General features: G+C 42.0%; 1 protein-coding gene, 1 long non-coding RNA gene and 1 pseudogene across 2 annotated transcripts; 1 reads left to right on the forward strand and 2 right to left on the reverse strand.

Moving 5' to 3' along the window:
• Positions 1-986: 986 nt before the first annotated feature.
• LOC115685520 (uncharacterized) lies at positions 987-2,185 on the forward strand. The gene is made up of 2 exons (XR_004006252.2): positions 987-1,060; positions 1,619-2,185. It is a non-coding gene; the product is annotated as an uncharacterized LOC115685520 (long non-coding RNA).
• Positions 1,774-5,894, reverse strand: LOC115685514 (ketol-acid reductoisomerase, chloroplastic). Its single transcript, XM_030610591.2, has 10 exons — positions 5,550-5,894; positions 4,891-4,983; positions 4,384-4,449; positions 4,098-4,238; positions 3,698-3,925; positions 3,493-3,610; positions 3,207-3,346; positions 2,893-3,060; positions 2,638-2,793; positions 1,774-2,303 (listed from the first exon to the last, which is right to left on the reverse strand). The coding sequence occupies exons 1-10, from the start codon at positions 5,856-5,858 to the stop codon at positions 1,935-1,937; spliced, it is 1,788 nt and encodes a 595-aa protein (XP_030466451.1). The 5' UTR covers positions 5,859-5,894; the 3' UTR covers positions 1,774-1,934.
• A 1,191-nt stretch (positions 5,895-7,085) lies between these two features.
• LOC130139182 (ketol-acid reductoisomerase, chloroplastic-like) lies at positions 7,086-26,733 on the reverse strand (annotated as a pseudogene).
• Positions 26,734-27,732: the final 999 nt, after the last annotated feature.

Consider the following 27,732-nt stretch of genomic DNA (forward strand, 5'->3'; position numbering starts at 1 on the left):
AAATCATTTTGCCGGTATCTTACATGGGGGTCACCCAAGAACCGGCGAATTTGAAATTTCCTTCTTGAAAGATATGTCTCATGCTCTGCTCGTTCGAACCACCGCGTAATGAAATCCACCCAGGTACGACTTGCCATCTGACAGAAACAGTCCGAACACTTCACAGTCTGCTTCACTTAGGGCCCGTTTGGTTCGGCTTTTCAAATGCAACTTGGGAGAATGCAAATACCTTTAGGTGAAAGCCACTTGGGGAAATGTAAGTGGTGTTTGGTAAAAAAAAATTTGTGAAGCTACTTTGGCCTAAGTAGTGTTTGGTAAATTTTTTTTTGCAAAGAGCTTTGGCAATTTTTAGTTTTAATATTCCGATTTTGCCCCTATTACTGTTCATCTTCTTTACCGGCGAGGGTGGCCGGCGAGGGCAGATCTGGCCGGCGAAGCACCGGCGAGGTCGCCCGACCCAGGCGACGGCCGCTCGGGGTCGAGCGACCGCCCAGGCGGCCGTCGCCGGGGTCGCGCGACCCAAGCGACCATCGCCGGGGTCGCGCGACCCAAGCGACGGCCGCCTGGGTCGCAACCCAGGCCGACGTCGCCTGAGGTCGCGCGACCCAGGCGATGACGCCTGGGTCAGGCGACCTCGCCGGCCCTTCGCCGGCCAGATCCGCCCTCGCCGACCGTTCGCCGGCCACCCTCGCCGGCCACCTGAAGAAGATGAACAGTAACAGGGGCAAAACCGGAATAAAGAAATTTGAGTGAGGGCAATTTGGGAAGAAAAAAATAGGCTTCAGCATTTGTGGAATGCTGAAAGCCCAAAGCTGGTCTGAACCAGCTTTGGGCTTTCAACATCCCAAATGCTAACTTTCGGCTTTCCGTTCCCTGAACCAAACAGGGCCTTACTCCAAATCAATCCCCACAGAGCAGAGAATGAGGATCATATAACAGATGCCACATTTTGTTCAGAACAGATACTTCAGTCTTCAGACTAGCCCTCAGCCTCAACACCACTAAATCGATGTAACTATGACACCGACATTTCATCTAAAATCAGGCTAATACAGCTCAGGTAAGGGTGAGCGGTTCCCGGTCCGGTCTGGTCCGCGGTCCAACCCAAGAACCGGGAACCGGACCGGTTCCCAGTTTCTAGGACCGGGCACTGGACCGGCTAATCTTGGGACCGTAGACAGGACCGAACCATCAGTCCGATCCGGTTCCAATGGGACCAATATTAAATATTATTTGTGAACCGAAAATCGATTGCTCCATTCTTTCCTTTGTAGTTCTAATTTGATCTCATAAAACCATCACAAATATTGAAAAAATATATATATAATTTATGAAAAAATTGAACAATCGGTTCCATTGGGATCAATATTAAATATTTTTCATATATATATTAAATATTATATATTTGAAAAAATTAAAAAAATATATATTTATCAGTCCAGTCCGATCCCCACCCTAGAACCGGGAACTGGACCGCCCGAAAACCGGTTCCACTTTTAGAAACCGGGAACCGGACCGATATTCCCGGAAACCGGACCAAACCGATCGGTCTGGTCCGGTCTCAATTTAGGCGGTCCATCTTGCTCACCCCTAAGATCTTGCTCACCCCTAAGCTCAGGCTTCCATACTCCCGCGTAAAGAAACTTACGTTTGCTGAGATCACATCAATTTTGATAAGCAGCATAGAACCAGATATCGCTTGTCTTCTAGCAAAAAGAGTATGCCGATTGACATCCAAGAAAGTTTCATTAAAACACACGATGAAGTTATTACTAGGGCAAAAAGGGTCCATGATCTGTCATTAGCTCAACAGGCACAAACTCGCAGTAATTCAGACAGGGAAATACGATACAATAACCCACATACCGTACTTAGATGCACGATAATACATTATCACATGCAAACATGCGCTTTAGCTTTATCATCAAAAAGCTTCAATTGGCAGACTGTCGCAGCTCAGGTCGGACAAAGTTTGCATCTGCAGACACGGAGATATCAACGGTAGGTCTCAACTGTGAGCAAACTTCAATTGCTCCATGCACCGGATCTGACAAGAAGTTGCTGATGAGGTCCCGGTTAATTGGGGTACCATTGTCCACAGCAACTAAAGCTTGTTGAGTCAGGATGTAATCAAATCGGGGAGCCCACTTCCTTGACCCAAGACGAGCTGTGGTCGAACAATTGTCGACCATAAAAGAGACTCCACGAGCATGCATGAAGGGGTTTAAAGAATCAACTGCCTCTATAACACTCTCATTAATGATCTCAGAGTAGGAGTGTCCTTTCTTCCTCAACATTTCAATCTGCACAAACATTACACCTCACAAGAGTAAGACACTACAACGAATAAAGGATCTCCTGTTTAATTACTATGCTTATGGTTGTAAAACTGTACTAGTAAGGCAGACAAGAGAATCTAGATGTGCATATAGTAAATTAAAGCAAGCCATAATGCGCATTCCCATCCAGATAAGAAAATATAACAGCTTAAGATGGCTTCTATCCCACCAAAAAAATATCGATAAGTAAAGAACCTCGAAAATTGAAGAAACTAGCATGGGAAGTATTCATCTTCCGTGAGATTAAGATTACCAAGCCAACCAAATTGAGCTCCAAGATACAGAGAGAAATCCTCACCTGGGCCATCATCAATGCAACAAAGACACCAGCTGTGAAAGGAAATAATGGACCAAGGTCACCAGCTGGTCTTGCTGCTCGCACGCGCTCACCCACTTTCCACATGCGGGTCTGATCTATCTTGCCCATTGGGAAAGCAGGTAGACCATCCTTTTCCTGTAGCGAAAGGATAAGAAAATCTTAATCTGCAAAATGGATGCTTTATACTCTTGTTCTATCAAATCGAGAGTCAAAATCTATCAAAGAAAAACATACATAAAAGCGCCGTCCAGCAAGTACAACGCTGCGAATCTCACTACCACTGGCAACATCTTCATAGCACTCATACAAGATGTCCATGCAAGGATAGTACGATGCACTGTATGCCATCTCAAATTCTTTCTTTCCTTCATCAGACAGTAAATTGTAAACAGCCAACATGCCCTGTTGAGAAAATGACCAGAAAACAAAATTAAACACATTGACCCAGTAACTGGTCATATACATCTCCCTAACAATGGTATCAGTGGCATCCAAGAGTCAGGGAAAATAGAAAGGAGAAGCTATCGATTTTATCACCAAAAAGCAACCTGCGTTGAAATGGTCTTCGAGATGATGCCAGTTATACACTCAACAGTATTTTTGTACGCCAGATCTTCACTCATTCCATTTTCAGTGTACCTTCTGAACAGGGATTCCACAACTCCATGAACAGCACCAAGTAAAATGCCTAAGAGCAAGGCAAGCACAAATCAAGCATCATTCGCATACTTGCAACACAGAAATCCATATAACTGATATCCGTAATTGTCGATAGATATCTTATCATCTTATTTAGGATTCATCCCACTTAAATAAGAATGGAGCTAAACTCACCACGCTCCCCAAAGATATCACTTTTGTACTCCTGCTCCAAAGTTGTGACAAATGTAAATGGAGAACCAAGTGCAACCGACCAACCAAGGGCAACGTCAGTGGCCCTTCCATCAACATCCTGTATTCAAGAAACTTAAGTCCCCCATTTTCGCTTAAGTGGGTTGGGAAGAGATGGGCGCTATACTTTTTGTTTCAGCATGCTTACCTGGTGGACTCCGAAACTGGAATTGATTCCAGCACCATTTATCTCTTTGCCTTGGACATAGAGTCTCCTTACAGAGGGACCCATTCCCTTGGGGCATACAGCAATCACGCTGATGTTCTTTGGGAAGTCAAGTCCCATAGATTGCAAATGCCCCAAAAGGAACCCGTGAGACAGACCTAGGATGCTGTTTGGCTTCATGTGAGAAAATACTTTCTCATAGTTATCCGCCTGCGGCATTACACGGAATTTGGAGATTCAAAAACAAGGGAAAGAACTAAGGAAATAAAGTAGTCTAGGACTCTAGGGGAGTGGTGGAGACCAAATGCAGAGTTACAACTTCTTTGGATAGTTTCATCAGTGATTTGATATACACTTGTCCAGGTAAACAATCGTTACAAACCTGTGCAGCATCAGAAATCAGTAGCAACACAAGATCACTTCCTGAAATGGTTTCCCATATATCACCCAGTGTCCCATTCTCCTCAGAAAATCCTGCAGCACGAGCTTCAGCAAAAGATCGGGAACCTTTTCTGAGTCCGATCTGTAAAAAACGATACGGTGAGGTGAACTTTCCCCTTAAAATGAGAGTCCAAACAAACACAATCAAGAACTGTGGACCAGCTAAGGGTTTGATTGTGACCAACAACCTTTTTAAGTTATTTACATAACCTAAAGAGATATATTACCTTAACCACAATATCAGACTTCGCTTCAGCCAGAGAATCTCTCAGATTTTGGGCTTGAGCAGGACCCTAGAAAAGTACGCTCATTAACAGATAGAAAAAGCAAAAATAAGAATGCATAAAATGTGAAGATGTTATAACCAAACTCAACGAAAAGGTTGGAAGAGGAAAACCATTTTGTACATGTTATTTACCATGCTTCCACTGGAAAGAGTGTGGATTTCACAACCTTCTTCGAGACTCTAATAACTCCCAAGATTACATAGTCCCTTGGTTGTGTCTCATTTTTCCACTTATGCAATAACTTAGCTGTTCTGCTATATCTTAAAAGAGCAGAAACTTTACAGAAAAAAGAACTACCTCAAAGACCTCTAAGAGCTGAAGCCCACATAACGTCCCAAAAGAAGTAGGCAGGAGAAATTGCCGAAATCATGAAAGAATATCCAATGAAGCCGCAAAAATCGACCAAACAAAAGCCAGAAACGAAAGGAATGAGCTGAGAGATGGTACCTGAGAACCCCATCCAATGACGCCGATCTGCTTAATTCCCTTGAACACGTCGGGCAGCAGTGGGAACAAGTCCCTCCCTCCTCTCACGATGTACTACAACAGGTGAAGAGCAGAACAGTCAATGGATGTTTCGACGAACTTAAGAGCAGCAACTTTCATCCTTTCCATCGTGCACCGTAAAGACGCAAAACTGGTTCTTAGAAATGCAAATGGTACGCGTGCATAATGAAAGAATCAACTTCTAACGAGATAACCATGCACAACCACATATGAAATCACGTCGAGGACTGAAAAGGGCACATCTTCAAATGATCTTCCTCTCATTCCTCTGCTAGACACCAGAAAGAAGCAAAACCGGTTTCCCAGACGTGCAAATGGTACATGCTTAATGGAAGAATCAACTTCTAACCAGACGTCCATGCATAAACAGATACATTTACAGCATGAACAAACAGAAACAGGTTGAGCCAGCGAAAACGGAGTCCAAAAAAGAAACATTTCTGAGTGATCTTCCTTTCATTTTCTCTGCTCGACACCGTCCACCTAACCTAAAACTTTAGGCACAACACAGAGTCACTAAGGAGAAAAGTCCTACGCCGCTCATCTTATCTACGCAGATACGTAACGATCAGAACAACGGCAAGCAGCAGCAAAAATACCTCGTCGTGACCAGCGAGCGTGACCTTCTCCTTCTTGAACACCGATGTCTCGAAGTCCAGCGACGTGAGCGGCTTGATGGCCGGCACGGACACCATGCGAGCCCCCAGGGCCGAGCCTCCGGCGCCATTTCCGGCGGCAGCGGCGGAGGCGGCGGCGGTGGCGGCGGCCCTTAGGGCCTTGGAGGAGGACGAGGAGAGGAACCCCAGGCCGGAGCGAGCGGGGGACATGGCGAGGGCCCTGGCGGGGGACGATTTCGAGGAGGCCGCGGCGGAGAAGGACGGTGAGAAGGAGGTCGCCGCCGACGCCATTGTTGAGCAGGAGGAGGCGCAGTGTGATCGCGGGAGGCAAGGGCTGGAAAGAGGAGACGAAGATGGCGACTTTTCGAAGGGCCTTTATAGTCGAGGGATTTCGGGGGTGACGAGCGAACCTCAGGAGTAACCCGGAGGCCGGATTCGGGTCGGGCAATAAATTGACCCGATTCGGTATTTGCAAATTCAGAATTGATGTGTTCAATCTGGATGAGAAGCTTATCAACTCAAAACATTTACCAGTATTGAACCCCCAATATGATCTTCGAATAAGCATGAATAGCTAATGCAATTTTGAGATTGGTACCGCATGATACTTTCACTCCGGTCCGTATGTTGGGCCAGGATAGGAAGATTACAGAGCGCGTGAAGTAAAGGCACGAACTTGAAGAGCAACCGAGTCAGGTAGGTTTGATTTAAGTTTTTTTTTTTTTTTTCGTTTGAAGTGAATTGCTATGATTGTATTTGGGTCACACACGTTTGGCACCTCTTTGCCAAAGGAGGGATAGGGAAAATCGTCGAAGCAAATAGTGACGCGGAGTTTATAACGGATAACTCTTGTTAAATTCACCCTGATCAATATCTTTTTTTTTACGATAAAGAATGTTAATAAGGGAATTTTACTATGCAAAAAATAGATCTAATTGCGATTCGATTTGAAGCAGGCAAATTGGGTCGATCGCATTCAAGTCGGACCTTCCCTTCGAATTTCTTGGCGCTAGATCGAGATCAAGATCGGTCCTCGGACTCAAACTCGAGTCACGTGCTCGATTGGAAAAAGAAAAGAAACGATAAAAAAAATAAAGAGGAAAAATGTCTCACGGGTGTGTGCGACAGGGCGTGCGTGGGGCTGCGTCGCGGCGGACAGAGGCCGAGAAAGGACACGAGTTTCGAGGATCATAATTACAGCGACGGGGTTAAAGAAGATGCCCCCCCCCCGTTCTTTAAGCTCGTCATATTTCTTTCTCTGTCTTTATTGCCTCTTTCTCATCCAAAACCGTCGTCGTTTCTGAGGCTCTGAAAAATTAGAAATCGGATCGTTTGTCAATCCAACCGAGTAGGTGAAAAAACTGCCTCAAAAGGAAGGAGCGTGATTCTACGGTCAAGATATCGCGTTTTCTGGGTCTGGGTCTTCCGCCGTCAGATCGAAAGGACGATAAAAAGATGTCGTTTTCACTCTTTCATTAGTAAGATCCGATTTTATAGCTTCTTTCATCCTCGAAGCTTTCATTTGGCAGACAGTCGCAGGTGAGGCCGGGCATAAGTCCGCGTCACTAGAGGCACGGAGATATCGACCGTAGGCCTGAACTACACGCAAACTTCGATCGCTCCGTGCACCGGATCCGACCGGAAGTTGCTGATGAGGTCGCGGTTGATCGATCGGGGCGCCGCTGTCCACGGCAACCGGAGCCTGTTGAGTCAGGATGTAATCGAACCGGGGGGGGAGGGGGGGTGGGGGGGGCCCACTTCCTCGACCCGAGTTGAGCCCGTCGTCGAGCAATTGTCGACCATGAGAGCGACTCCGCGGGCGTGCATGAAGGGGGAATCGATCGCTACTATGACAGTCTCATCAATGATCTCAGAGCAGGAGTGTCCTTTCTTCCTCAAGATTTCAATCTGAACAGGACTGTAAGACATATTGGGTAGATCGCCCAAGATGGGCCAAACCCGGCGCGTGAGCCACAAGGGCCCACGAGGTAGTTATTTGCCTATCTATAATAGAAGGCACCCCTTGGAAAACAGACGTGATTTTTATATATGCAAACACACTCCTTCGATACAACGTCTTCTCTGTTTTCCTTCAGAACGCACGTGAGTACGAAAGACGATCGAAGAACTCTCAAGCGCAAAAGAGGCACTTAATCTGTGACAATACCGGGTATGTTCGTTGTGTGATATGCATGTACGATCGGTGATACAAGTTGATGATCCTTGGGCACGTTTTCCGCATTGATCGAATTCATTCCGAATATGTTTCGAACGTGACGATCGGGGATTGAGTTTTCCCAACATTGGTATCAGAGCCCGTTTACTTGTTTCCCGATCATGCATATGTATCGTCTGAAGTGTATACTGCTTGTTGTTTCGTTTTGGCCTTGTTTTTTGTTCGTTTTCTTCGCGTCGCCGAACTGTTCATGCTTGTTTCGATTTTTGTTTTTTGTCAAAACTTGAATTTTATTGCATAAACAGAAAGTACTCGTCGAGATGAGCAAAATAAGGGGCGGCACGTCGCCGGAGGAGGCCGCACGCGCCCTCACGAGCCTCCAAGGGACTTCGGCGCGACGGCGCGTGAGGCCCACGCGTGGCCGTGTGAAACGGCGCATCGGTAGCCACTAACCGCCGACGATGACGTCAGCGTGACGTCATCGGGAGCGGACCGTGACCCGACCCGTTGACCCGTGACCCGACCCGTTGACCCAGACCCGATTGAACGTTGACCCGACTCGATTGACCGTTGACCGACCCCGGTTGACCGTTGACCGTTGACTGGTCAACGGTCGGACTGGTCAAACCTGTCGAACCGGATCGGTTCAAACCGGGCAGAATGACCCCGTTATTTCTTTGGGCCCGTTCGAGCTCATTTGAACTCCGATTTGGGCGTTCTTGGTATCGATGTGCTCGTATCAGAATGCTCTACGTTATGGTGTATTCATATTACATTTTTGCTGCACTTATGAATGTGAAAATGCACGATAAACCCTATGTACACGTACGTAGGGGTATATTCTTTGGCATTTTCTCTAGTATTTCTCTATAGTTTTTTGAAATACAAGTGCTAGATCATATGTATATGAATAAGAATTCATTATCTTAATGTATCATGGATTATAAGTAATCCTTTGTTCTGCATTCGTTGCAGGAACAATGGTACATTTGAGACGCACTCCATAATCCCAAGAACGGCAGCTCAAAAGGAGAAGCTTGAGAAGCTAAGAATCAAGCTAGCTCTTTATCGATGGGACGCTAGAGATGATATGATGTCACACATCATCAAGGTCAACAAAATGATACAGGATATCATTTGGAACGGTTTTGTAATGCCGGAATATGTAATGGTCGGAGCCCTAAAATGCACTATTTCTGAAGAGTTGGGAAGAATGCTTGATAAGGTTAAAGAAACCTTAAAGGGTCCAAGCTATAAGATGCTTGTGGAGAATTTTCTGCAACAATACATAAAGGTCGGGGCAAGGAGAACATCAACCCTTGCATTGAATGGGTCTCGGCGCAAATCATGGCCCGGATCTAGGGGTTTTCCGGGAGCCTCTGTTTATGTTCCGAAGAAAATAAAACTTTCTAAAGAATTTTATGAGTCCTTTCATGTCTATGTGTTGGATTGGTATACTTGATATTGTTCTTTTAGGATTTGGAATCAATTCTGTATATGTTTCAAGTTGATATTACATGTTCTTAAATATTTATGAATGTGTTATGAAATATATATATGGCTATGAATTTTTGTGATTTCTCATTTTATATTGCCATATTATGTGTTATATTATATGTGGGAAGTTCTTAAAAGTTTGAATAACTTTTGAAGAACCAATTTCTTTACATAAATGATTATGTAAATGGTAATTTCAAATTAGGTTTGTTAGACGATGATTGGGAACATAGTGAACTTTCGACTCTAAGACCTTTTGTGAAACTATTCATTAATATGATTAGTTTATGTAATCATGATGCTGATGAAGTATTTAGATAGGCTTTAATAACTCGTGCGTATGTGTCTGAAATGTTCAGATACGATGGCTTCAGCAACTAAGAACATAGTGGCTGAACTTAATAAGGGAGAAAAAATTGAATGGCGACAATTATGAGATTTGGAGTCTCAAGATTCAATATGTGCTGGAAGAGCAAGAGGCACTCGAAGCTCTTAACCGATTATGGAAGAACCCGAGGATGGGACAACCGCCCAACACAAGAGGGACAAAGATGCCTTTCTTGTTTGGAAAAGAAAGAACTCTCTTGCTCGCATTACGTTGCTAAGCGGCATGGACAATGACATCATGCGAGAGTTCGGACGTTTCCAGAGCACCAAAGACATGTGGGCTGCACTGGCATCAAGATTTGGTCGAACTTCTGTGACCAAACTAAGACAACTCACTATCCGTTTCGACTCATATAATATGTCTCATGGAAAGACCATGAAACAACATTTGAGGCAGATATCGAATATGATTAGTGAGCTAAAGGATACCGGGCACATACTCACTAATGAACAAGAGGCGAGTAATCCGCTCTTTGCCTCAAAGCGGGAGCACATGAAGATCCATTTGACCCACAATGAGGGTATCAAGACTTTCGAGGATGCTATGCGGCATCTTGAGCTGGAAGAGGATCGCCTCATGGCGGCTAAGCCAGAAACTGATATTTACTTTGCTGGTTCTAGCTCGCATGGAGTTTCGGGCTCCAAGAGGAAGCACCCTGCTGGGTCAAAGAAGTGGAAAGGCAAGGGGCCAAGTCCTTCAGGGAAGAAGCCGAGGCTCAACCAACGGGAGAAAGGAAAGCATCCTTTCAAGAAGAACATTTCAAGAGTGAAATGTTTCAACTGTGGCAAGAAGGGTCACTTTGCTCTCGACTGTGGCGAGCCAAAGAAGACTCGGGAGCCACAGACCATGTAGCGAAGGACAGAGAAGCTTTCGTGAAGTTCCGACGAGTTCCACAAGGAACGAAGTGGATATACGTGGGGAACAATTCAAGAGTGGAGGTCAGAGGCATTGGCACCTGTCAACTACTTATGCGCGGTGGACGCACATTGTTCCTACATGATGTGCTATTTGCTCCAGAGATTCGTCGGAACTTAGTTTCGGTGTTGGTTTTAGTTAGACTTGGTTTTAATGTAAACTTCCATAACAATGGTGTAGACTTGTGTTTAGGTACAAGTTATTATGGTTCCGGATATTTCTTAGATGGTTTCATTATATTAGATGTTGACTATTGTGAAGTTAATGTTAGTTATTCCTTATTTACATCATCTGATTCTTATGAGAATGATGTGAACGTGTGGCATGCTAGACTTTGTCATATTGGCTAACAAAGAATGAATAGATTGGCTAAAGATGGCTTATTGGGCAATATTAAAAAGGTTGATTTGCTCATATGTGAGCATTGCCTAGAAGGAAAAACAACACGGAAACCATTTGGAAAAGGAACAAGAGCTTAATTTCCTTTGCAATTAATCCATACTGACATCTGTGGTCCAATGAATATAAAAGAAAGGCACGGGTCTGTTTATTTCATCACATTCATTGATGATTATACTCGATTCGGACATGTCGATTTGATTTCTCATAAGTCCGAAGCTTTAAATTGCTTTAAAAGATTTATGAGCTTAGTGGAAAATCAATTAGACAAGAAAATAAAAGCATTAAGATCCGATCGAGGTCGAGAATATATGTCTGATCAGTTCAGAAATTTATGTGATGAAAAGGGAATAGAAAGACAACTGACTATTCCATATACTCCTCAACAAAATGGTGTTGCGGAAAGGAGAAACAGAACCTTAATGGAAATGGTTAGATCAATGATGGCACAAGCTAACTTGCCCATCACCTTTTGGGGTGATGCTTTCTTTACTGCTGCCTACATAGTTAACCTTATGCCTTCTAAATCAGTTGCTTCTACTCCATATGAGTTATGGACAGGCAGAAAGCCTGATTTAAGCTTTCTAAAACCTTGGGGTTGTGCTGCCTATACTCGTGAGTCTTCTCACAAGTATGGAAAATTAGGCCCAAGAGGCAAAAAGAGTATTTTTATAAGATACTCAGAGCACTCAAAAGGATATGTATTCATAGGTGAGCAAGAAAGCGGAAGTATAACTGAATTTGAATCACGGGATGTCACATTCTTAGAGAATGAATTTCCTAAAAAGGGCGAAGTAGGTGGTGATTACTCACTATACGAATCTGTGGATCGTGATAGTGAAGTTAGTGGGAGCATTGTGACAAATGGAGAGTTAAATGCAACCCAGTCTCAATTGCAACCACTTAAAGAGACGACACCACCATTATCTCATTCGAGTGGGAGCGCAATGGAACGGGGTGAATCATCAGGAGTACAGCATTCCATACGACAATCAAGTCGTAATAGGATTCCCCGTCGACGTTTTGACATTGAAGGAGAAGCTTTCATGATCGCCCCACAAGATGAAGATGAGCCGAAGAATGTGAATAATGCTCTAAAGTGCCCTGATAAGGAAGAATGGATACATGCAATGGAAGAGGAAATGGAGTCATTAAGATCAAACCAAGTTTGGGAATTGGTTGACCTTCCAAAAGGACGCAAAGCCATTGGGAACAAGTGGGTTCTCAAAATAAAGCGTAAGGCTGATGGCTCAATAGAGAGGTATAAGGCTCGCCTTGTGGCGAAAGGATATAATCAACATGAAGGAGTTGACTTTGAAGAAACTTTTTCTCCTGTGGTTAGATTTACCTCTATTCGTCTTATTCTGGCAATAGTAGCTAGTATGGATCTGGAATTACATCAAATGAATGTAAAGACTGCATTCCTCAATGGAGAATTAGAGGAAGAAATTTATATGGAACAACCTGTTGGTTTCATTACAAAAGGCCAGGAGCACAAAGTGTGTCGACTATTGATGTCGATATATGGCCTTAAGTAGTCTTCGAGACAATGGTATATACGTTTTCACAATGCCATAATGGCATATGATTTTGTAATGATTAGTGAAGACAATTGTGTATATATCAAAAGATCCAAAGATCAATTTGTGATCTTGTCATTATATGTTGATGATATACTAATTGCCGGAAGCAGTATGGAGTTGGTTAATACAGTCAAGAATTGGTTATCTTCTAATTTTGAGATGAAAGATATGGGTGAAGCTGCATACATTCTTGGAGTTAAGATTTCAAGAGATCGCTCAAAGAAATCCCTATCTCTTTCACAAGAGACGTATGTGAATAAAATCCTTGAGCGATTTCGTATGCAAGACTGTAAACCAATAGATACTCCTATTGCAAAGGGCGAAACATTAAGCGACAGAATGTGTCCTAAGACTTCATAAGAAAAGGAGCAAATGGAACAAGTTCCATATGCTAGTACTGTCGGAAGCTTGATGTACGCTATGATGTGTACAAGACCTAATATTTGTTATGCAGTTGGAATGGTAAGTAGATACCAATCCAATCTAGGTCAAGCACATTGGATTGCCGTCAAAAGAATCCTGAGATATCTAAAGGGAAGTGCCGACTATGCGCTGACTTATATACAATGGAAGCCAAGTTGGTGGCTCTATCAGCAGCGACACAAGAAGCTGTTTGGCTTAGAAGATTTTTGGATCACTTAGGTGTTACTGAGAATGCTGTAAACCTAGTATTGGTCTATTGTGACAGCCAAGAAGCAATAGCGTACACTAAGGATCCCAAGTACCATGGAAAGACCAAACATATAGATATCAAGTATAACTATGTCAAGGACATGGTTGCACGAAAGGAAGTGAACGTGAAGTACATATCTACACAAAGGATGATAGCAGATCCTATGACGAAGCCGATTCCTAGAGAAGTTTTCCATGGTCATGTGAGATCTCTAGGACTGTGTAGAATATGATGTACTGAATATTGTAATTTTCCCAGAATGTTCACTATTAATGAAGTTTGTTATTATCGATGCCTAAAAGTTTGTATGACGTTTGTGAATGTCGATGCTGAGTGCATTATATTGAAAAGGTATGTCGGACAGATGAGAGATTAGCCCACTCACACGGGTAATCGCCTCTACTCACTGTGTGATGAATAGAGATGAGACAGTTTTAAGCTTGTTATTTAGGTGATAATTGAGAGCTCAAGCTTGAAGCATGGACGTCGCCTTAACAGAATGTTAAGATGATGACATATGGATTATTATGTCCGAAAGTGAAATGACCCACATATTTCACTTTACCTGTCTTTAATGCCAGATGTGAGTTCTGATAGATGCTTATGAATAGAGTAGATTTGTGAACTCAAGTTAGACATTGAGTATGTCTAAACTATCATCTGAACGGTATTGAGAGTAAAGACATACGCTGTATGGGAAAAAGGAGAGAATACCGTAATACGTATTTCATATTACGTATGCATGGGACGACCGATAAGAGTTGGCAAAAAAATTATGATCTCAATTTTTAAGTCGTGTGAGACTCTTGAAGAAAATAGTTCTTCTCAATTAAAGTGCCCTCACGACTCTTACTTATTCTCAAAATTTCTATTCAGTGTTTGCTATCTTAGGATGTTGCCGATGATCATGATAATTCGGTCTAACGGGGCATTTCTAGAAAAGCGAGTTGGATTGAAATGGAGAGGTTTAAGGAAAGAGAAAGATCAATTTAATTTATGATGTCACATTCTATATTTGTATTCACAGGTCGACCAATTATGATTTTGAGTAAATCATAATTGTGAATACAATATACGAGATACTAAAAGAGATCAAGAGAGATGAAAATTGTGACTGATTGATCTAGGGAACTGCATACTAATTCTACTCTGGATAATGCCCAATTTGAGCTGTTATATATTCCTAACAGATGTATAACAACGAGCTCTCGTAGTATGCTGGTCGCACAGATTATTTGCCAATATGAACTTTGCAAGGAAGAGAGTTGTGTTTAGCCCATCGTGGGCGAGTGGGAGATGTAAGACAAATTGGGTAGACCGCCCAAGATGGGCCAAACCCGGCCCGTGAGCCACAAGGGCCCACGAGGTAGTTATTTGCCTATCTATAATAGAAGGCACCCTTGGAAAACAAACGTGATTTTTATATATGCAAACACACTCCTTCGATACGTCTTCTCTGTTTTCCTTCGGAACGCATGTGAGTACGAAAGACGATCGAAGAACCTCAAGCGCAAAAGAGGCACTTAATCTGTGACAATACCGGGTATGTTCGTTGTGTGATATGCCTGTACGATCGGTGATGTTGAGGAAAACTCCTATTGATTTTGAAGTTGACAAAACCTTCTATGTTATTATAAATCTGATACTTATTCTGAACTATTCCAGGTCTGTATATTCTGGAAGCTCAGAAGAAAGTTATTCAGACTTTACAATCTGTCAAGTATATTTTTGAAGACCCACATAATCGAAGTTCTGAGATTCAAAAGCAGAAATTATTCAGATGCAGATGCAGACGAAGAAATTATTCAGACGAAGAAATTCGTCAGACGCAGAAGAAATTATTCAGACGCAGAATATCTTCAGACGCAGAATTCAGAACGTAACACAACAGCTAGTGATCTAGCATGGATTTCACAGAAGGAATGTTCTGATTGTCTCAATCTGAATCAAATTGATTGACAATCAAACATCATGACAAGAATGCATTACAACGGACAAAGTTCTACTTATGGAAACCAAGATTCTGATTGTATGGGCAACGGAATCGGCGGATTGACTGTCAACCAACGGCTACTCAATCCTTACTATACAAATCAGCCCAAGGTAAAGATTGGAAGATGATCCTCCGAAAGCCGTCCAACGGCTAGTTTGGAAGCAGAGGAGTATTTAAGGAGATCAACGAGCGCAGGAAGGAAGTATAGAATCAAGAATCAACAAGTCCAAAGTCCGAGCTTAATCCAATCATTTTTCTCTTGTCATTCGAGCCAAATATTAAGATCTTGAGGAACACTTTGTAAGAGTGATTGTGTGAGATAGAGAGTCCTATCATACACAAGAGTGTTAACACTCAGAAGTTGTAATTCCTCTTGATTACATAGTAAAATCCGCCAAGAGGTCGTAAGCGTGGGAGAGTGGACGTAGGCTTGCTATAAGCCGAACCACTATAAACTTGTGTGCGATTCTCTATCCCTTATCTCTTACTTTACATTCTCGCACATCAAGAGCACAGTCTATATAATCTGTCTTGAATCTGAATTTTATTCAGACTCTTCTGCGATTTATTTTGTTTCCGCATAAATTATTAAAACTTGTTTTAGATCACCTATTCACCCCCCTCTAGGTGATCCTTGCTAGCTACATCAATTGGTATCAGAGCAGGTTGCTCGTTTATTGAAGTGTTTTACTTCTGAGCTAACGATCTATATGGCTAGCTATGGTGCTCCAGGGCTCATTGAAGGACAGAGCAACAACAGACCACCATATTTCGATGGCAAGGAATATAGTGTCCGGAAGAATAAGATGAAGGCATTCATAAAGTCAATTGACCACATGCAATGGGATGTCATCATCGAGGTGTCAATCCAAAGTCTTCGATTCAAAAGAGAAGCGGATGCAAGCAAAGCAACAGATCCTCCATTATCTCAAACCGAGATATCCAAAAGAGAAACCTTAGATTCCAAAGCAATTTATTCTCTTTATTGTGCCTTATCACCTATTGAATATAAAAAATTGCTGCTTGTGAATCCCTAAGGAAATCGGGATACTCTTCTTATTACTTATGAAGGAACAGATCGAGCCAAGGAAACTCAAATCAATCTTTTGCTTGGTCAATATGAATCTTTCAAAATGAAGCCTGGAGAATCAATTGCTGATTTATATGACAGGTTTACTGATATAGTAAACGGTCTTGCTTATCAAGGACAACCAGTTCCAGATGCAATGAAAGTCAACAAACTTCTGAGAGGACTGACAAATCAGTGGGACAACATCAAAACATCTCTTCGAGAGACACAAAGGATCAAGCCTCTATCAGTGAATGAGTTAATTGGAACTCTTCAATCATATGAGACTGAGAAACGAAATGAGGAGATTGAATCCAAAGGTAATAAATCAATTGCTTTGAAGACTAACATTGATTCTGATGCAGATTCTGAAGATGAAGACGTTGATGATGAAGAACTAGCTCTGTTTATAAAGAAGTATAAGAAAATGAAGATCAAAGGAAGAAACCTCAGGGGAAAGAAGCCTTTTGAAAAGAAGAAATCTTTCGATGAGACAGAAAGATCGAAGGATGTTATATGCTTTCACTGTAAGAAACGTGGACATATCAAGCCAAATTGTCCACTTCTGAAAAAGAAGACCAAGTTTGAGAAAGCAAAGAAGGCCTTAAAAGCAGAAACCTGGAGTGACACAGAATGTGAAGACAGTGATGAAGATTTCTGTCTAATGGCTAAGTCAGACTCAGACTCAGATTCAGATTCTGATCCCAAAGTGGAAATTGAGGTAAAACATTCTGACATGCCTATTGAGGTATCAAATTACATTGATGAATTATGCTTTGAATTCAAGACTGCTCTTAAATGCATCTCTTCTTTGAAAAAGGAAAATTCATCACTGAGGCAACAGGATGTTTCACAAAAACAAAAAATCGATTTCCTTCAAAAAGAATTTCATCAAGTCAAGGAAAGTCGAGATTTTCTTTCCAAAGAAAATGCAGTTTTGAAAAAGCAAGTTTCAGAAATTACTTCCAAATTTTCAAAGGGATCAGAAACCTTGAAGCATATCCTTTCTATCCAAATTCCTTACTACAACAAATCTGGTCTCGGATTTGTGAAGGAAAGTGATAGCTTGATTGATTTTCCAAAGGTCAAGGAGAGATTAAAACAAAGACCTCCTCGACAAGCTTATAAAAATCATTTCAAAAGGAATTTTGTAAAACCTGTTGGTCGAAGTGCACTCAAGTGCTCAAAATGTGGAGATCCACAACATTTTGAGAATGAATGTCCTAAGGTCCGGAGACCGTTAGAAGAGATTTTGTTAAGAAACGCTATACTAATGCTCAAGGACCCAAACAAATTTGGGTACCAAAGAAAACTTGAGATGCTGTGTTTTTTGCAGGTTACCACAAAAAGAAAAAGGAAGTGGTACCTAGACAGTGGATGCTCTAGACATATGACAGGAGATCCAAGTATATTCGTTGATCTACACAATCTGAATGGTGGAAAAGTATCCTTTGGAGGAAATACCAAAGGAAAAATCGTTGGCAAAGGAACAGTTGAAATTGGAGGACTTACAATCAATGATGTCTCGTTGGTAAAAGGACTCAACTACAACTTGATAAGCATAAGCCAACTATGTGATACGAGTTTCGGAATCAACTTTCAAGAAGATACATGCTCGGGGACAAGCAAAGATTCTTCTCAAACATTTACAGGAGAAGACATGGCAATATCTATCTTCTAGATGTCAATCCAAACTCCACTCATTGCTTGATCTCAATCAAAGAGGATGAAGATCTATGGCATAGAAGACTGGGCATATCAAGATGAAACAAATCTCAAAGATCTCAAACAAGAAACGGTTCGAGGTCTACCGATTTGAAATACAAGAAAACAGAGTTATGCAATGCCCGCACTCTAGGAAAACAAGTAAGAAGTTCTTTCAAGTCTATACATCATGTTTCCACCGATCGTGCTTTGCAGCCTTCTTCATATGGACCTATTTGGACCAACCGTAACACAAAGTATTGGTGGTAAGAAATATTGTTTAGTCATTGTTGATGACTTCACAAGATTTACTTGGGTGTTCTTTCTTGCTCATAAAAATGAAGCATTTTCATATTTTTCAAAATTTGCAAAAAGAGTTCGAATGAAATGGGCTATTCCATTTCCCGCATTAAACCGATCATGGGGAGAATTTGAAAATCAAAGTTTTTCGATTTTTGTGAGGAAAATGGCTTTCAACACAATTTTTCTACTCCTTACACACCGGAACAAAATGGTGTTGTGGAAAGGAAAAATCGTTCTTTGCAAGAAATGGCAAGAACTTTGCGATTGAAAGCAAAATTCCTTTTATTTCGGGCGAGATGCAGTTTTACAAAGATGCTATATCATTAATGAGCTTTTCTCGGACCCATTCTTGAGAAAACCCCTATGAGCTTTACAAAGGTAGAAAGCCCAACATTTCATATTTTAGAGTGTTTGGTTGTAAATGCTATATCCTGAAAAATCCAAATGACCGCACCTGGAAAGTTTGATGAGAAAGCGAGATGAAGGATTTTTCCTTGGATACTCAACTTCAAGTAAAGCATACAGAGTCTACAACAAGAACTCTCGATCGTTGAAGAATCAATGAATGTGAGGTTTGAAGAAAACATTCGACTCACGAGAGATGAATCGAACCATCTCCCAACATTCAAGAATCATCGAAGCATCGAAGGCAAAGAAGATATAATACGGACTCAACCGAAAGTTCGAGTCTCGAATTTCGAAGGAAAAATATGACAAAAGCTGGAAACATAAATCCAGTCATCCGAAGAACCTCGTTATTGGAGAAATAGAAGATGGTATCAAGACAAGATCCAAACACAAAGAGAACATCAAGCAACTTGGCTTTGATATCGAAATAGAGCCAAAAGAAGTTGGTGAAGCTTTATCGATGAAAGCTGGATCGATGCTATGCGGGAGGAACTTCGCAGTTCGGAATCAATAAAGTATGGGAGCTTGTGCCAAGACCCAAAAATCATCCAAGAATTGGAACAAAATGGGTATTCGAAACAAACCGAATGACAAAGGGAAAGTTACAAGAAACAAAGCAAGACTGGTTGCAAAAGGCTATTCTCAAGAAGAAGGCATAGACTATGATGAAACATATGCACCAGTTGCAAGGTTAGAAGCCATTCGGCTACTACTAGCTTATGCTTGTTCCCATAACTTCAAATTATTTCAGATGGACGTGAAAAGTGCCTTTCTGAATGGATATATCAAAGAAGAAGTATATATGGAACAACCACCTGGTTTCGAAGAACCAAGAAAGAGTGATCATGTCTACAGACTCAAGAAGGCTCTTTACGGTCTGAAACAAGCACCAAGAGCTTGGTATGAAAGGTTAAGTAACTTCCTTCTGCAAAATGATTTTACCAAAGGTAAAGTTGATACAACTTTATTTGTTAAGAAAAAGGGTAAGGATTTCTTAATTGTTCAAATTTATGTTGATGATATAATCTTTGGATCTTCTAACGAATTGCTATGCAAGGAATTCTCAAAGAATATGCAGAATGAATTCGAGATGAGTATGATGGGAGAATTATCATTCTTTCTTGGCCTTCAAGTGAAACAAACCAAAGATGGTACATTCATTTGCCAAGAGAAGTATGCAAAGGAGATTATCAAGAAATTTGGATTACAGAATTGCAAGAAGACAGACATTCCCATGTCTCATTCATCCAAACTGGACAAAGATGAAAATGGTAAAAAGGTTGATCAGAAGGTATATAGAAGCATGATAGGCTCTTTATTATATCTAACTGCATCTAGACCTGACATTCTTTTTAGTGTCTGTATGTGTGCAAGATTTCAATCAGACCCAAGGGAATCTCATTTCTCTGCAGTAAAAAGAATAATCAAATACATTGGAACATATCCAATGTTAGGTCTTTGGTATTCCAAAGATTCGATTTTACTCTTCTTGGATATTCGATCTTGATTTATGGATGTAAAGTGGATAGGAAAAGTACTTCCGGTACATGTCAACTGTTTGGGAATATGTTGGTATCTTGGTACTCAAAGAAGCAGAGTACGGTTGCACTTTCTACAGCCAGGCGGAATATGTAGCATTGGGAAGTTGCGTGCACGCATTACGTGGATGAAGCAAGAATTACAAGACTTTGATATTGAAGAATCAAGTGTTGCAATCAAATGTGACAACACAAGTGCAATCAATTTGACAAAGAACCCAATTCTTCATTCTCGTGCTAAGCATATTGAAATCAAGCATCACTTTATTCGAGATCATGTTCAAAATGGTGATGTAAATATTCAATTTATTGATTCTAAGAATCAATTAGCCGATATATTTACAAAACCTCTTGATAAATCTTCATTTGAATTCATCGAGAGAAAACGTGCATTACTTATCCATTTTCTTGAAGTGTTTGATAGACAGGAAATTGTTCGGACTCAAGTATTCTCGCCCGAACATTTTTCGACTCACAAAGACAGTAACGTTCCTTATTCAAATTTTGGCGGGTATAAAATTGACATTTTTGGCAGGATACTTGTATAATTCGTTATACTTGGAAGCAAATCAGGTATGCATTCTATTTTATCTGCTAAAATCTGCCTAATATATTGATATGTTTGGTTAAGTTTTAGAGAGAATATTTTCTTCCTACTTGTTTGGGATATCTCTTAATTTCTAAAAGTACTTTTTTCCTTCCAAAAAGTTATCAACCTCCTTTTAAGCCCGTCCTTCTCTCGTTTTCAAACCCTATCGACGATCTTTTCTCTCAAAAACCTTCCGATATACGAGACTCTCCTCTTCTTCTTCCAAAAGATCGAAACTTTCGTCTTCAAAGGTGATCATAATGCCGGTCAAGATGGTGGCCCACAGAAGATCTTCTCGTATTCTTAATCAAGACTCAAAATCTACCGCAGCGGCGGAATTTTTAGAAGTTTCAGACTCAGAATCCGATCATCATGCCAACCCTTCTGAAGCGTCAACCCTATTCTGAATACTGCACTAAATCAGGGCAAGTTCCAACCAGCACTACTCCACAAGAAACTTCTTCCAGAAAGGGCAAAGAAAAAGTTGGAGAAGCTTCAACTCCATCTGAAAAGAAATCGGTTCATGTAAGCCCTAAGACATCTAGTGCGTCAAAATTTGTTGTTCCGGATGATGATGCACGATTTTTTGAGAATTTTGAGATGAAAGTTGGAATAGCATCTGGCTTGCCTGGAACAGGAGGCTTATTCGGAAGCCTTGCGCATCGGATGTATTACAGCGTTACTTGATAGAGGAGTCATGAACAATAGAACCGTGGATTTCGAGTATTTGGAGAATTGGAATTTCGTCGATAACCCGTTTGAAAAACTAGGGGTTTATGAATTTTGCCTTCAATCTGCCAACACTTATGCTGAATTAACTGCCTACTTTTATTCAAATCTTTCAATTCTGTCACCAAACTGGTTACAGTTTACTATTGGTGACAAGAAAGTTGATTTAAAGGCACATGAGTTGGCAAGGATAATTGGAGCCACACACTTTACTTTTACTCCATTGGCAGTAAGTCTTGCAGAGGCTTCTCAGCTAGCTTCTGAAAATCCGAACTTTGCTCAAGGATCAAAAAGACATCTCTCCTATTCGACTTATCAAGACGATCGGTGATCTTGCATAAGATCATCATCAACTGTTAAAGCCAAAGGATGCCTCAAAACTCGACCTTTCGAAATCAGAGATCAAGCTCATTTGGGCTATCTTGACAGGTCAATCCTTCTCTCTTCCTCACCTCATAATATTCCATATGTACAGAGCATTGCAGAAAGATAAGGGTCATCTGCCATATGGAGCTTTGATCACTCGTATCTTCATGTATCTCAATTTATCTATTCCTGGTGAGTTGCGAGAAACTATGCTTCCCCTTATGTTTGTTGGAGAAAAAATGCTCTCCAAAATGAAGAAATTTGAAGATATCAGGGACATAGTAAAAAGGAAAGAGGCTCAACAGTCAGAGGCCAAATCTGTTGGCAAGAAAGTTCATAAAGAAAAGGAGCAAAGGAAAAGAACTAGTTCAGCAAGCAAGCAAACTGATTCTCCAACCCCAATCAAAGTGTACAGAAAGAAAAGAAAAACTCTTCTGCATGATGAAAATGATGAAGCGAAGCACACTTTGAATCGGGTCACACCTGCAGAACGAACATGTTCCCGAACCAGTTCCAAATGTTTGAGAACCAATTCATGAAGAGCATGTTTCGAAGAACAATCACACTGTCGGGGAGATTCCACGAATCGCCGCAGGGTACAATCGATCGAAGAAGCTAATGACCAAGGTCGGCCATCCGAAAATCGAACATCCTTTCGATTCTCGCTCGAGATAAAGGACAAGCGTCGCTCTAGAACAAAATTTGCAGAACCTACAGAAAATTGTTGAGGAAAACACCAAGGCTCAACAACTTCAAGCAGCAGCAGATAAAGCGGAATTAGAGGGAGCCATTGCTATGTGCTCATCCAAGCATGGATAAAGCCATAGGTCAATGCGGTTCGAAGATTGAGGAGATTTGTCTCAATATTGGAAAATTTTCAACTCGATTCGTACTCCTAAAAAATAGCCTGTTTTTCAACATTTCTCTATTTTTTTCAATTGGTCTGTAATATTTCTCATACTTATTGTTAGACTGATTGATTACTTAATATCAATGCATTATTCTATCTATTACTATTCTTTTTGTTGATGACAAAAAGGGGAGAAATCATATTGCGGATTTACGGGTTATTCTCAAAGGAAGAAAGACACGAGATATCAACGAGTTTGCTATTTCAATCTGTGTTTATTGAGCTTAATATGTTTAAAATAATTCAATCTGCAAAGAAAGTTTTGTCACCATCAAAAAGGGGGAGATTGTTGAGGAAAACTCCTATTGATTTTGAAGTTGACAAAACCTTCTATGTTATTGTAAATCGATACTTATTCGAACTATTCCGTGTCCGTATATTCGGAAGCTCGGAAGAAAGTTATTCGAGACTTTACAATCTGCCAAGTATATTTTGAAGACCCACATAATCGAAGTTCGAGATTCGGAAGCGAAATTATTCGGATGCGGATGCGAGACGAAGAAATTATTCGACGAAGAAATTCGTCGACGCAGAAGAAATTATTCAGACGCAGAATATCTTCAGACGCAGAATTCAGAACGTAACACAACAGCTAGTGATCTAGCATGGATTTCACAGAAGGAATGTTCTGATTGTCTCAATCTGAATCAAATTGATTGACAATCAAACATCATGACAAGAATGCATTACAACGGACAAAGTTCTACTTATGGAAACCAAGATTCGATTGTATGGGCAACCGAGAATCGGCGGGATTCAGAATCGTCAACCAACGGCTACTCAATCCTTACTATACAAATCTGTCCAAGGTAAAGATTGGAAGATGATCCTCCGAAAGCCGTCCAACGGCTAGTTTGGAAGCGAGAGGAGTATTTAAGGAGATCAACGAGCGGAAGGAAGTATAGAATCAAGAATCAACAAGTCCAAAGTCCGAGCTTAATCCAATCATTTTTCTCTTGTCATTCTGAGCCAAATATTAAGATCTTGAGGAACACTTTGTAAGAGTGATTGTGTGAGATAGAGAGTCCTATCATACACAAGAGTGTTAACACTCAGAAGTTGTAATTCCTCTTGATTACATAGTGAAATCCAGCCGTAGAGTGTAAGCGTGGGAGAGTGGACGTAGGCTTGCTATAAGCCGAACCACTATAAACTTGTGTGCGGATTCTCTATCCCTTATCTCTTACTTTACATTCTCGCACATCAAGAGCACGATCACTATATAATCTGTCTTGAATCTGAATTTTATTCAGACTCTTCTGCGATTTATTTTGTTTCCGCATAAATTATTAAAACTTGTTTTAGATCACCTATTCACCCCCCTCTAGGTGATCCTTGCTAGCTACATCAGGTGATACAAGTTGATGATCCTTGGGCACGTTTTCCGCATTGATCGAATTCGTTCCGAATATGTTTCGAACGTGACGATCGGGGATTGAGTTTTCCCAACAAGGACATTGCACCTCACAAAAGTAAGACACTGTAAAGGATCTCCTGTTTAATTTAACTATGCTTATGGTTGCAAAAAAAACTGTACTAGTAAGGCACACGGAAGAACTTAGATGTGCATATAGTAAATTAAGGCAAGCCGTTGCGCGCATTTATATAACGGCTTAAATGGGCTTCTATCCCGCCAAAAAAATTCAATAAGAAGAAGAGCCGCGAGACCTCGGAAACGGAAGAAACTAGCATGGGTAGTATTCATCTTCCATGAGATTAAAAGATTGCCAAGCGAACCGAATTGAGCTTCAGGATATAGAAAGAGATCCTCACCTGGGCCACCATCAATGCAATGAAGACACCAGCTGTGAGAGGGTGTAATGGGCCAAGGTCACCAGCTGTTCTTGCTGCTCGCACGCGCTCGCCCACCTTACACATGCGGGTCTGATCTTATCTTGCCCGTCAAGAAAGCAAATCTTGATCTGCGAAATGGATGAGCATCCAATTTATACTTTCGTTCTATTGAATCGGAAGTCAAAAATTTATCGAAGAAGAACATACGTGAAAGCGCCGTCCGGCAAGTCCGACGCTGCGAATCTCGTTACCACTGGCGACATCTTCATAGCACTCATACAAGATGTCCATCCATGCATGGATAGTCCGACGCACTGTATGCCGTCTCGAATTCTTTCTTTCCTTCGGCAGACAGTGAATTGTAAACAGCCAACATGCCCTGTTGAGAAAATGACCAGATAACAAAACTAAACACATTGACCGAGTAACTGGTCGTATACATCTCTATAACATTGGTATGGGTGGCATCCAAGAGTAGGGGAAAATACAAAGGCGCAACTATCAATTTTATAAGAAACCTGAGTTGAATTGGTCTTCGAGATGATGCCAATTATGCACTCGTATGGCTTTGAGTGATTGGGTAGAACAGGCACTGACTCCTCAGTCATCGCCTGCATTAGCTGATCGAAAGCCCTTTATAGTGATCAATTCACTGCTAGGGATTCTCCTTCTTCAGCATGTCCGTGAATGGCACGATGATGCTAGAATAATTTCGGATGAACCGTTGATAGTAATTAGTGAGGCCAAGGAACAATCGCACCTTCATCGCCTTGGTTAGTGGCTCCCACTCCATAATGGCCCAAATCTTGGTTGAGTTCATGCGCACTAGTCCACCCCAACAATGTGCCCCGGGAATGGCACTTCCCACTGTGCGAATGCGTACTTCATTCGCTTGACGTACAAGTCATTCTTCAAAGTACTTGGAAGACATGCTTAACAGGCTCAGTGTGCTTCTCGAGCATCCGACTATACACCACAATGTCGTCTAGGTAAATTACAACAAATCAATCAACGAATGGGTGGAGTACCTTCTTTGCGAAGGTGCAAAATATTGCCAGTGCATTGGTCAGGCCAAATGGCATGATGAGGAACTTGTATGAAATGTATCGCGTCACACATGCGGTCTTCGGCTCATCTCTCTCGGCAATCCGCACTTGGTAGTACCCTGATCGCAATTCAAGCTTCGTGAACCATAACGCACCACCAAGTTGGTCACGCCCCGAACCCCGACGAGCGTGCGACACCCCAAGCTCGGTCGAAATAGTGCGACGTCCCAGGAACATTGCCGACCCAAACCAACACATCAGAGTTCGAACACGGCGGAAACGAGAACAACTCCCGGACAAGAATTAGAAAAGGGATAACAGGGAGGGATAAATCACCAAACCACCAAGCACTTTATTACACCGCTATATATATACAATATCCATTACAATTCATCACAACCAGCAACCAACCATTTCATTACACCAACCATATTCACCATAAACATATTATACACGCAATCCGGCTTCTAAAGTTCGCATCACCAACATAAAAAAGGACCAGTAGTCTGCGTATATACTAACTCCAAAAAGGGGCACTTCAAAAAGGGTTACCCTACCCCTAACTAACCCCTACGACCTCTAGACGGTGTCCACTCTGAGTCGGTCTTCCCAGAACCTGAATCTGACTCCCCCTGATCTACCTGCTCCTTTGAAGACTCAGAGTCCGCCTCAATTTCAATCGGATTATCTTCATCTCCCGACTCCAATGAGACCTCAATCAACTCTTCTTCTTCAGGCTCCTCCTCCGGTTCTTCCTCGAGTTCTTCTTCGGGCTCCATTTCTGGTTCCTCCTTGGGTTCTCCCTCAGATTCTTCTTCGGGGCTCCTCTTCCGCGGGTTCCTCGTCGGGCTCTTCTCCTAAATCCACGTCCATCGGATCATACCCTGCTTGTGACTCTTCCGGCTCCGGTTCAGGCTCAACCACCGTGGGTTCGGGTTCTGCAGGTACAGGCTGATGTCCTGACTGTGCGAGGCTAGTGTCGAGGCTAGTCATCTCCCCATCAGGAGGGGGTATAGCCGATGGATCCCAATCTCCTACTCCATCAAAAGGGGCATCGAAACCACGAACCGAGCCGAACTCGTCCATACCCTCCCGGAAGCACCAGGCTGTATAAGTATGGGCTTGCCAAAGGGGTTGTCCTATATCTACCCAGACTACTGTGGTATGCTTAATCCAAGCCATGTTGTCATCTATAGGGTATTCTACTACTGCATGATCGGTGTGCATCGAGATCCCAAAACGCTGAGGCAGTGGCGGTGGAGGATCCATGGTCCAGGCCGGGGTTCTGAAATGGTTTGGTTTAACAATCATGAGAGACTTCTCAATAAGCGAAACCCTAAACCCCACCTAGGCTAACACATATCTCTGGGCATGTTCAAGTACACAATCAATCAGCAATTGACATGCTAATAACATTCACAAGCACACTGGCCTTACCTCGGCACATGCACCACCCTGCACGTTAGTCCAATCATTATAACAAAACAGTCACCACAAAACACATTCATCCTCATAACATGGCCAATGTATGCACATGTATCATCGATAGACCGAACACTTTCCATTCTCACATTCGCCTAACAAACACAACATCATACGATTCCCATTTCACTCGAGCACACGCATCCAATTCATTTCTAACCCGCGTAAATACGCCTCATGTCCAAAAACTAGCCATCGATCTCTGACCCGCGTAAACACGTCTCAGGTCCACTTTCGATCCACGGTCCACGTACAACCATCTCATTTTCACAACACTCCTTAGCCCGCGTAAACGAACACGCCTCAAGCTCGGTGTCTCTAGTCCGCGTAAACGAATACGCCTCAGGCGCAACACCGTTCTCCATTTTTATAACACAACCCGCGTAACACGCATAAAGTTGAACAACACTTTTATAGCCCGCGTAAAAACGCCTCAGGCTCGGTGTCTCTAGCCCGCGTAACACGCCTCAAGCGCAACACCGATCTCCTTTTTATGGCACAACCCACGTAAAACGCATCAGGTTGGCGGTCTTCTGGTAAAACCGGGCATCGTCCCGCATAACACGCCTCAAGACGAGTTCAATTCCCCGCGTAAAACGCATC

This window comes from Syzygium oleosum, unplaced genomic scaffold, assembly GCF_021117445.2.
Source record: "Syzygium oleosum isolate NSW1041296 unplaced genomic scaffold, Sole_v2.1 Sole_v2.10, whole genome shotgun sequence".
In the NCBI taxonomy this organism is placed as follows: domain Eukaryota; kingdom Viridiplantae; phylum Streptophyta; class Magnoliopsida; order Myrtales; family Myrtaceae; genus Syzygium; species Syzygium oleosum.